General features: G+C 46.6%; 1 protein-coding gene across 2 annotated transcripts in view; it reads right to left on the bottom strand.

The window, feature by feature from the left end:
- Positions 1-12,263, bottom strand: part of DOCK2 (dedicator of cytokinesis 2) — a 2,833,934-nt gene that overhangs the window by 1,964,597 nt on the left and 857,074 nt on the right. For both annotated transcript variants that reach the window (XM_069654309.1, XM_069654310.1), the window contains exon 20: positions 6,101-6,190. In XM_069654309.1, coding sequence (XP_069510410.1) covers positions 6,101-6,190 — 90 coding nt within the window. The remainder of the gene's footprint in view (positions 1-6,100; positions 6,191-12,263) is intronic.

The raw sequence follows: 12,263 nt of genomic DNA, 5'->3' as shown, positions 1-12,263 counted from the left end.
TGAGTTCTGCATGGATCTCAGAAAATTCTTTTGAAAGTTGGTTGATTTCTTTGAATAATTCTTGTACTTGTTTAGGATCTGTCCCCATTTGCGTACACACTCACAGCTTTCTTTGCACAGTGTTGGTCAGAGAGGAATGCGTAGTCTGTGTGGCATGCACTGTGCACAATAGTATTTTATTCCCTTTATTGTGTGAAGTTTTCTATTTATTTCTCTAAGTGTCAATCAATCTAGATTTTTTTTATCTTGGTGCTAGGATGTATGTTGCTATTCAAGCTGCTGGTGTTTCTGATCAAATTTAATATGGTATCTGCTTCTTCTGTGCTGAAACCCAGTGTTTCAGCCCTTTTGCCCGTCAAATTTGTTAATTCTTCATATGACATAGTTTGTCAAAAATGATGCGTGCCTCCACTCTCTGTGTGCTATTGCTATGGCTATGGCAGACTTTCCCTCCTGGGCAATTATAGTTCTGCTTGTTTTGGTCTACTTGACTTCCCTGATGGCTCAATGTTCTAGTTCCTCTAACCCTTGACCCAGAACGTACTCGCTCTTTGGTATTATTTTCTTCTCGTACAGAATATTGAGTTAATTTCCACTTTTCCCAGGATATTGTTATCCACTGTTCTTGTTTCAGATTTTCAATAATTCTTTCTCCTGAATCACAACATCTTAAGTTCATGGGTTTCAAATTTAACTTTGCCTACCACTGTTCTTTGCTCTCTGTATTCAAATTTTCAATAACTCTTACACTTGTATCACAACATTTCGAGTTCATTTGTTTCAAGGTTAACTTTGTCTCATGGCTTCTACTGAGATGAGTTGCTTTAGCAGTATAATGATTCCTTCTGAGCCTGCCGTGCTTCCCATTCTTCCCATTACCTTTGATTTTTAAGAAGAACATCTTCGGGAGCCTTGTTCCTTAGGGACCTTCTCTCTGTTCATGGACCGCTACTGCCTTATCTTCTTTGTGCACTTCCCTCCTTAAGGTCTCTCTAAGGTATCAGCAATGGTTTGCCCTGGCTACGGTAGGTATTGAGCGAGTTTGAAACTCATGAGATTCCTGACTTTCACCTCCAGCAGGTGTTACACAGCTTGGGCTCTTCCCAGGCTTGCGTATGCGTTCTTCTCTCTCTTCTCCCTTCCTTCTCCCTCTGTGTCTCATAGAGGGCACGCTAATCAATGTACTCGTCACAGTGGTTTAGATATTTTGAGTTAAAGGGATACTCTCTACCATGAGAGAATGGCATCTATTAGATATTTATTTTGTCCTAGTCTTGCTATTTGAAAGTTTCTGAGCATCCCATGTAGGCCACAGTAGGCCACAGTTAGGCCACAGTTTGCACAGCTTTAGGGAGTTCCTCACTGGAACGGGAGTCCTTGTCCCCTAAAGGCACTCTCTCTCAGTGAGGTCCCAATTACCTCGACCCCTAGGGAGTGTGTTGCAGAGTGGGCTCACCTCCCTCACCATGCACTTTGTAAGTGGTGTTGGAGGACTTCCTGAGAGAGGAAGTGTATGCATTCCTTGGCCATGGACGGGTCACGATCTTGCTTTACTAGTGTGTGCCAAGACATAAAATCCACCGATTAAACTCCTTTCCTGGCTTATGAATGGTGGTGAAGTTGAAATCTTGCAGTCTTAGCCCCCACCTCTCAATCCTAGGAGGCATTTTATACTGAGGGTTTCAGTAGATCGTGACTTGTGCCTGGTGATCAGTCACTACTGTGAACGGTTTTCCCAAAAGGAACATCTGGAAGTGCTCACATACCCAAATGACTGCCAACCCCTCTTTTTCCAGCTGTGAGTATTTTCTTTAGACATCTGTCAGATCTTTGGATGCATAAGCGACTATGGCCCTTGGACTGGTTCTCCCCGACCTACCGGGCTTGCATCCACCATTAGTTCAGTGAATTTAGCCAGGTTGAAATAGGCCATGCACTCAGCAGATCTGACGTCTTTTTTTATCTGCGCGAATCCCTTTTCACAGGATCGTCCCACTGAAAATCCTACCCTCGCTTGGTGAGTTCTCTTAATGGTGAACTAATGGTCGCAAAATCTTTTAAGTATCTGCTGAAATAGCTGGCCATCCCCAGAAATTATCTTACATTGCACACATATTGCAGGGGGTGAAATGTTTTAGATCGCGGTTACTTTCCCAGGATCAGGGCTCATACCCTCTTGCAAAAACACATCCGAAGAACTTGAGATTTTTCTTGTAAAATGCACACTTTTCAGCATTTAACATTAGCCCTGCCTGAGAGAGAGCTAAGCATACCTGATGTAATACCAGATCATGTTGTTCAAGACTTACTCCGAAAACCAAAACATCATTCCTGTAGTTGAAACAATTCTTTAGGTGCTGAATTTCTCTCCTAATGCTCTCCTGGAAGAATTCGGCAGCCAAAGATATCCCAAAGCTTAACCGCTTATACCTAAACAGATGTTTGTGGGTTGCAAAGGTGGTTATGCAGCGTGATTGTTCATCTAGCTGTATCTGGTGGTAACCTTTATATAGATCAAATTTCATGAATACCCTGGCTCCATTTAGCATGCTGATCATGTCATCTAGATGCATGTCAGGGTATCTCTATCATTGAATCGCTTTGTTGGCCTGGCGCATGTCCACACATAGGCAAATCTTTAAAATGATCCTTGCTTGGGTACTGCCACCACGTGCAAGACCCACTGGGTGGGTATGCAGGCAAGTTCTATGATGTCCTGCCTTAACAGGCACTGCATCTCTTTCTCCACTTGTGGCTTGCAGGTGAATAGGTATCCACCTTGGATGTTGCACCACTGCAGTTATTGATCCATCTATGTGAAGGGTGACCGGGTCTTCAAGCACCCAATTCCTTTGAATAGTTCTGGAAATCATTGCATCACTGAGACTTCATGCTGCATTGTGTACATCACAGCAGCAATCTTCATTTCAAGGGCCGTAGGTCAGCCTAACAGATTGCTTCCTGGCACTTCTCCTTGAAGAACATGCAACTCTACCATCTCCCTCTGTATTTCAGTTGAATCAAAAACTTTCCCTAGTTCCGAACTGGCCCCTGGGTGGCCCACTGAAATACCTTCAGTTCCAACGGTTCCAGTACCGGCGGATGAGCCTTCTCGTGAAATTCAGATATGCACATGATATCCAGGAGGGCTCTCATGTCGATGACGAATTTGGCAGGGTGTTGACCCACTTGAATGTCAATATCTCCTGCTGGGGCAGTTCATGTATGCATATTCAAGCTGGCTTCGCTCTTGCTCTGGTGGAGGTGACGCAACCGCCCAGTTTTCTGTCAAACGTGTCTGAGCAAGTCCCTTCTCGGTTCCTGAGCATGTGGGTTGTACTCCAGTCTAGTCCCACCAGGACCACCTATTTGTGTCCTGTTTGACGGCGCATCGCATACTCTCGCCATATGGTTTTCCCGGCCGCAGTTTGTGCACCTTTGTCCAAAAGCAGGGCATCATGTTCTTTCCTCATGATGAAAAAGCAGACCACACCTTTAGCACTTTCCGGTGGTAACATATATTCCTGAAGGGGTGTTAGCTCCATTGTTGTTTTTGCCACCTTGACTGACATAATACGCTTGCTCTTTCACCTGCCCCTTGCTGGTCTCCATTGCGTAGCTTGTGAGTCTACTCTTGCTTCCGTCTGTGCCATTTGTAGAATGGTGGCAAGGGGAAATGGTTCACGCAGCAATTTCTTCCTAAAGATGGACGGTAAACACCTTCCGATGATCCTTAACCTGAAGGCCTCATCAATCAAGAATTTATGAAAGTCACAAGAAGCCACCAACTTGCGTAACCGTGTCACAAATGCATCCATGGACTCACCAGTCATTTGACAGGCCATGTTGAAAGTGTGTCTTTCATGGTCTATGTTGTGCTAATAGTCGAAGTATGTACACAAAGCCTCCTTGAGCCCTTCATACGTCTTAACTTCTTCAGACAGGAATGTGGGGGTGAGATCTTCATCTTCGTCATCAACCAGGATAGTAAGTAATCTCCTGGCAAACTTGTCTGGAGCCTTTTCATCGTAGGCTGCCATGTAATTCTCAAATCTTCAGGGCCATCTCTCCCATCTCTGTCCCAGGGCTTGTTGATCACCCATATCGAAAAAGTCTGGTCAACGAAATGCAGCTGCACTGGGCCCTTCATCATCAGATGTCTCACTTGTCCATCTCTGACACTCTCTCTCTCCTCATTCTCAGACATCTCGCTGCAGTCAGGCACCCTTCAGTTGCACATGTTTTCCTAAAGAGATCAGGATGCTTACCAAATGTATTTCCTTTTCTTCTGTCTTTTCTAAGTGAGGAGGTGTAGGAATGTGTTCCTCTTCGCCAGATTTCGCATCCCCCTGCTAATGTGAATCTTAATCCCCCTTTCTAGACCCCTGCGCGCAGCAGTGCAGAAATGAGGGATACATAGCCAAGAGAACATGATACTTCTATTTATTATTACTTTCTCTTTCTGCCACAAATGCGGCAAAACCCCTTTGCGCATGCACTAGCGGGTGTGCATTTAATTGGCTGTGGCGGCATGACAAGGCTTCTCCTCGCGCCACTTTCCCCGTGTCCGTGCCGGACACAATAGGTGAGAAGTGCACATGCTGTGCAGAAAAATTATAAACCATTAGCCTGTGAGTTTTCAATATGCAGATCTTGCAAATTCAGAGCAACAATGACATAGTTCCTATACTGTGATCTACTGGATCAAAATGGAAATCCAATAAGAAGGATCACAACTATTGACATTTCCATTTTTCTGATCTAGTATAACCATCCTATGTGAACAGAAAAGAATACAATTGAAAAACAATTGTCATATCCAGGCTGTTTGACTAGTTTGGGCATAAAATAAGTCTTCTTTTAAATGCTCAAGGGCACAAAGGAACAGCAGTGTTGATTGATAGGGTCTCTTTTCCCCTTGCACTCCAGAGGCAATTGCCCTCACCTTAAATGTCGAAGATTCTCAGAAGTGACTTGAGCGATGAAGGAGTGTCTGGCTGTGGGTCTAAGGAATCAGTAGGTATCAACTGTGTTCTCAGAAACGTAGGCATGAATTTTCTTACTGGCCCACATGTAGGGTGTTAGGGTTGAAACCCCTATCCACTTTGTGTTAGGGTGTGCATTGGCAGTGACATTTCTCAAATGCCCCATTACTGCAAATGACATCTTGATGCTTCTACATCGGTTTGTTGGCTGGTAATGTAACAAATATAAATGCTGATTCAAAGCAAGAGCATGCTATCAGAGGTCTGGAAAGACAGGGCCAGCTTCAATATTATACAAGCTCTTCGTATGAGGGCTTTACTTATTGGTATCTTGAAAAGGGTTTTGGTGGGTGTAAGGTCCTAATTTAGGTAAGGGCACCCTGCTGAGTAACAGGGTGGGTAGCTGCATGATACTGTCCCCTACCCACTGACTTGTACTATCTTGGACGTGGCAAGGTGATCCTCCCACTATCACCCATGGGGCCCTCATTCCCTGACTTGGGGAAGCTCCCGGCCAACATGATCACTAATCTGGATCTCAACTCCCAGCAGGGGCGGGTTTGGTGCCTGATGTTGTCACCATGTCTCTGACCCTTTACCAGAATGATCTTTTGATGTCATAGTCAAACTTTATATGTAAGCACTGCACATATGCCTCAATGATACACAGAAGGCCTTCCATCCCTCCCACAATGTGGTTGCCCACTTTGCTAATATGGAATTTGTGCATTGTGCTGGCATCGCACACATCCACAATCTGCATTTTCAGAAACGATGATGGGAGCTACACCCTGTGAGAACAGAGGTTTTTGTGAACAACTCATTCACATCAATACAAGTTCACAATGTTGCCATGACAGCCATTGTGCTTTTCTCTTATGGCGTGGGGTTTGATGGTGCCGCAGTATTTGTAAATCTAAAAGGAAAACATTTCCATGCATGCAAATCTAACCATTGAGAAGAAATACGCAGTTAATATGAGAAGCAGATATTCATACTTACACTTTCGGCGAATCAGAAAAGAGAATCTTCAAAATCGCATTGGTTTGGATTGTGCAGGCTATGAGTTCAGATGTATTCTGAACAGTATGTTGCACCATAAAACCCTTACTTACCAGGGCATCAAAGACGAGAATGTCATATTGTTCACAGTGGGAATGTTCCATCATAATATTGAACAGCGCGTCCAGTGTATCTTGAAGAAACTATGAAGTTAAAAACACACATTTATGCGTCACTATTGCAGCCATGTTCTCTGAAATTGTCATAAAAAGCTAGTAACACAGTTTGTGTGCATCAAAAGAATCTCACAGTCGGTGCCAAATTGTGAAGACTTCTGAAGGCATTTCAATACATTCGAGGGTGGTCTAGCATCTCAAAAGATTCTTCTATGGCTCTTTATATTGTCCTCTGGGATTGTTCAACTTTTGTTTTTGTTCTGATGTCGGTTCTTTTTTTTAACTATCAGAGGGTGGTTTTCTACTGTTTGAATTCATGCATGCATGCAGTATACAACTCTTCAAGTATGTACACATCTTTCATGGAATAATTTACAAGTACTGCACAATTATACATTATACCATTAAATATACCCACTTGTGTTTTCTCTTTTGAAATTCTTTTTTGTAGCAAGCAACGAATCACTTTGTAATATTTTTAGTAACAGTTCAGATGGTTATACATTTCCATATGTACAGAATTAGCATAGTTGAAAAATATGCTCTAAAGGTATAAGGGAAAAGACAGTAGTACCAGATTTAACAAAAAAAAATATAAGCTGTTTGTCATTATGATGCTGCGTGCCTGGAATGTTGGTTCTTTTCTTGAGACAACATTCCAGGTTGGCACAGTTGGTGGTTCAGCTGGGCTCAATGGTGGCGTGCTGCGGGGTCTGTCAATAAAGGCACTTACTTCTATGCCCTGCTTTCTTCACTGGTGACAAGGATCTATCCAGAGAGACAGACCCTGCACAGCGACCTGCATGTGCAACCCCTGGCTCGAGGAACAAGGGAAGGCCCGGCCCTGGCGGATCAAGGAATGTTTGGCAAGTCTTCGTTCAGGGTGGATTGCACCCTGCATCCCAGCAGCCCGAAGGAAGTGCCAGGCGCCCCTGGTGCGCAGTGAGCCAGATAGCGTAGGCGGCCCAATCCAACATTTTGGTGTGCATGCGCTACTGTGCTACGGCGCGTTGTGGCTCGAGGAAACGACCCAGCAACGAGCGCACATTGGCAGCGTGCGCCGGCGTTGCCCAGCAACGGGGGACAAAGGCTGTGCAGAGAGGAGCGCAAGCACTGACGGATACCCTTTCCGACTAAGCTGTCATTTAACAAACGAGGTGAGAAGGGTCCGCAGCCTTACAGGCAGGAGATGTTATCTCCAGGGCAGCAGGAAGCGTGCAAAGCCAAGGGACGCTTTTCACATGGACCAGCAGAAACTGCTAATGTGAAGGTAGGAAGGCTAGGCAAGGACTTCACCTGGAACTGTCTAAACGGTGAACAAACAGTGAAGGCACGTTCTGCAGCTGTGCAGTATCAGTCTCAGGGAGAGAGCCCAGTCCTGGTCTGCAGTACTTTCCTTGCTAGTTGAGAGGTGGGCGCGGAGGGGTAGGGGCATTGGTTCCAGCAGGGTGAACCACCACTAGGGAACACGTGGTTGACAGGGTTCCAACAAAAGGAGTAAAGTGAACCCTGTTGCCATTATGCAACACACCAATGCCAGACCCCTGCCGGCTTTCCTTGTAGACCCCGGTGAGCCGCCAGCTTCTTGGGATCAATGGGTAGACACTTTCATGGTTTATTTGAGGGCGGCTGGTGGGGCCAAGTACAGTGACAATGAGAAGTAGGTGGCACTCTTAAACTGCATTGGTACAGAGGGTTTGCAGATTTTCAGACATCTACCAGGAGAGGATGTTTACGTGCCAGGGAGTGGAGAGGCAGAGAGCGTGGTGAGCGCTTATGAGACTGCCTTGAAGAAGTTGGAGGGGCAGTTTGGCAAAAGGATTAATGTGGTGCTCGAGCATTACCACTTCTTCTCCGTAGCTCAGGGGCTTGGAGAGAGCATTCACTCATATGTCACCGCGCTGCGGACACTTTTGGCCAATGCAGTTATACAGGTTCCCAGGATGAGTACATAAGGATCAAATAATGAAAAAGATGAGTAACCCCAAGGTCAGGGAGAGTCTGTGGATAGAGAGCGATCCCACCCTGGAAAAAGTGATACAGATCGCCAAGGCAATAGAGGCACCACGTGCAAGTGTCCAGTCTGTCACAGAGAAGGTGGAGAGGCATGTTCAGGGAGAATCTATACACGCGATTATGCCAGTTTGGGCAGCAGCGACGTCAAAATGAAAGGAGAAAAAGCTGAAGGGCAATGGGCCAGGATAAACAAAGGGAACTCGAGCGGCAATCCAATGGAGGCCTGCAAGAGGTGTGGGTGGTCCAGCCATGCTACGGGAGCCAAGGATTGTCCTGCTGGTGCAGTCGAGTTCAGGTGATGCAGGACCAGAGGACACTATGCTAGAATGTGTTGGGCTAATATGGACGAAAGCGGTGTCCAAGTAAAACAGACAATAGGGATGTTTGAGTCTGAAGGGAGTGCAGTGTGTCAAGAGGTGGTTTAAAGCTACACAATGAATCAAGGGGTGATTTTGCAGGTTGAAGGTCCGACCAAGAAAGGGCCATGGGAGGTGTTGTCTGTCAATAGGCAGTCTGCAGATGTTGGTGGATTCTGGGTCTCCATACACCATAATTTCACCCAAATTGTATGTGGAGAAGTACAGTAAAAGGATGGCTGAGCTCTATCCCCCCGATATTAACCCCACTGCCTACGGACAGGTTCCCATTAAAGTCATGGGATATGTGTGGACGCAGATTGAGTTCAAGGGGTGCCGCACGCAGGGTAAGCTGTACGTGGTGCATAAGGGTGCCAGTGTTTTGGGTTGGGACGAGCAGGCTGCGTTGGACATTGAAGTACAGCCAGGAAGGGAGGTACCGGTTTTGAGTGTGGAGGAAGGGCCTGAAGTGGGGTTGTCTGTGCAGTATTTGCAAAGTAAATATTCTGAAGTGTTTACTGAGAAGTTGGGGATGCTATGGGGGTTTTCCCATCGGATTGTACTGAAGAGGGGGGTGCCTGATGTACATAAGGTCAGGGGAGTTCCTGTGTTGGCTAGGGAAGGGTTGAAGGCTGAGCTGGCAAAGTTGAAGGCTGCAGGGGTTATAGAAGAGATTGAGATCTCGGAATGGCTATTTCCTGTGGTATTGGCCAGGAAACAAGATGGTGGTTTGAGGATGTGTGTCGATCTGAGGGAACTCAACGCCAGCATTTGGGTTGATCGACATCCTTTACCAAACATTAATGAGTTGCTTCTGACGATGGGGCAGGCAAAATGGTTTTCTACCTCCGACTTGTCATCAGCGTACCACCACATTGATCTGCATGTCGAGTCATGGCCATTGACCTCTTTTAAGACACCTTTTGGCACTTACAGGTTTTGCTGCATGCCTTTTGGTTTGGCTTCTGCCTCAGCTATTTTTCAGCGACTCATGCAAGAGTTGTTTGGTGACGTTCCTCGGGTCAGTTATTTCCAGGATGACATTTTGCTCTGGGGCAGGAGTCAGACCGAGCATGATAAGAGGGTGCACCGGGTTATGAAGATCCTATGGGAGAGGGGGTTGATGGTGAAAATATCGCAGTGTCAGGTGGGGTGCCTAGTGTGTCGTATCTGGGGTATACTTTGGGTGTTTATGGAGTGAGGCCCAAGGAGGAGCTTATAAAGGTCCTGAGGGAAGCTCTGTCTCCCCCAAACAAGGAGCACCTTAGGTCCTTTTTAGGTTTGACCGAATACTCTGTAAAATTAATTCCATGTTATGCAGAGAAGAAGGTGTGCATGAGGGCACTATAGAAAAAGAAAGTTAGGTTTGAGTGGTCTCAGGGATGCCAAGATGATTTAGAATTGTTGAAGGGGGATGTGGACCAGGCTCCGTCTTTGAGATCCTTTGATCCGAGGAATAGGACTGTGCTTATGTTGGATGGTAGTGAGGTGGGTGTAGGTGCGGTGTTGGAGCAATGGCAGGATGGTACGTGCAAACCCATTGCTTTTGCATCAAGGGCTTTATGGGAGGCAGAGGGGAGGTATTTGGTCATCGAGAGAGAAGCATTAGCGGTGACTTGGGCCTCTAAGCATTTCAGGACGTTTTTGTGGGGTATCCCATATGTAATTAGGACGGATCACAAGCCCTTGGTACATGTGCTTACCACCAGGGGAATGGCGTCTGTCTCCCCCAGGATAGCTAGATGGGTGGTGGACTTGCAGGAATATAACTTCAGGGTAGAGTATCTCCCTGGGAAGAAGAATGTGGTGGTGGATTGTTTGTCATGGTTGCCGGCGGTAGTGTGCAGTGAGGTGGAAGAGAGTGAGGCCGGCACACATGTGGCGGCAGTCTTCCCGCTGTTGATAAGGGGGAGTGGGAAGTGGAGGATGACAAGGATGTCGAACTCATTTGGATTAAATAAGGTTTGAAAAAGGGTTGGGATGATGTCAAAGGCAGGTGGAAGGAAAAGGGTACGCCCAGGTGCTCAATAAGATGGTGGAAGGGCCGTGGGGCATCTCAAGAGGGGAGGGATTAGTTCCCCCAGTGAGTATGAGGCATAAATTGTTAGAGCTGGCTCATGAGGGCCATTTGGGTAGGTCACTGATTAAGAGGAGGTTGTGGGAGGATTATTGGTGGCCCATGATGGATGATGATGTGGAGGCGGAAGTGAAAGAGTGTGTGGCTTGTGCGGTCAGTGATGCGCCCCCAGCCTGTTTATCCAGTGGATGTGCCTGTCGAGGTATGGTCGAAGGTGGCTTTGGATATTATGGGGCCAATGGACTTTTTACAGGGCGGGTCAAGATTTTTGGTTGTTTTGGTGGATTACACCTCACGGTGGGTGGAGATTGCCGGGTTTGGAAGTGTTACCTCTGAAGTGGTTATTGGTTTTTTGATAGGGAAGGGGTGCTGGCAAGTATCATGACGGATAATGGAGTGCAGTTTGTTTCCCAGCAGATGCAGGATTTTCTGAAGTTCCATGGTATCAGGCATCATCGTACTGCGTTGTACAATCCCCGGGCCAATGGTTTAGTTGAAAGGGTGAATGGTTTCATTAAGGGGGCTATCCAATTGGCTTTGGCGAATGGTTTGGACTGGCAGGATGTATTGTCTGAGTCCCTGTCAGCGTACAGGAGGACTCAGCCTGTGATGACTGGTAAGACCCTGTTTAAGTTGATGAGGTGTAGGAAGGTGTGGTCGAAATTGAGGACGGTGGCCTTGGAGGGTGGTGGAGACATTGAAATTGATATGGCTGGTGTGTTACAGAGGGTGCGAGCACATCAGGGCAGGGTCAGATCTCAGCAGATTGGGAGGAAACCGGTTGAGGTCAGGGAGAGGGACCTTGTGTGTGTGAAGAATCCTAGGTTTGTTCCCAAAGGCAGCAGCGCTTTCATGCCTCCTCCTGTGGTGGTGAGGGTTGGAGTGGGATATGTGGTGATCGATAATGGGTTCAGGTGGAGTAAAAGGAGAATTATCGTGTTGGAGAAGGGAGTGGTACCTTTGCCCCACCAATGGGAGAGTGTTCTTGATGGGGTTTCGTGTGACTTCAAGGTGCAACAGCAGGTTTACCAACACAGTGAGCAGAGGTTTGTTGTGGATGGTGGGGAAACCGCATCCAGTGCTGTTTTGTGTGATGATGAGGTTCAGTCTGATGCGGTGAGCGGTGGTCATCCGGCTAGGGTATGTGGGCCACCTGCAAGGCTGAGGGACTATGTGTGGTAGGAAGTTGTGGGGAGTGTGTTTGTGTTATATTCAGTTTTTGTTGACCTTGAAGTGTTTCTGTTTTTAATGTTTCCTTTTAGTGTTCCTTTTAATAATTACTGCCTTCCTTTGACTTTTGTTTTGTTTAAGGAGGGGAGATGTGTCATAATGATGCTACGTGCCTGGAATGTTGGTTCATTTCGTGAGACAACATTCCAGGTTGGCACAGTTGGTGGTTCAGCTGGGCTCAGTGGCGGCCTGCTGCAGGGTCTGTCAATAAAGGCATTTACTGACAGACCCTGGTCAAGTGGCACAGCGAGTAGAGCGCTCGCTTTGACATCATTGCAGAGCCTGCCGATGCATGTTCGAATCCGGCAGGGCCAAACTCAGCCTTTCATCCTTCCGAGGTTGATAAATGAGCACCACACACCGTGGGTAATAATAAGCAGTGCTCGGAAACCTGAGGGTTTGTAGTGGGTTTATAGTCATA

The sequence above is a fragment of the Ambystoma mexicanum genome, chromosome 3q (assembly GCF_040938575.1).
Source record: "Ambystoma mexicanum isolate Mex_15411 chromosome 3q, UKY_AmexF1_1, whole genome shotgun sequence".
NCBI lineage: Eukaryota > Metazoa > Chordata > Amphibia > Caudata > Ambystomatidae > Ambystoma > Ambystoma mexicanum.
The sequence above is the reverse complement of the archived record's forward strand: the minus strand, read 5'-3'. Positions and strand labels throughout refer to the sequence as shown.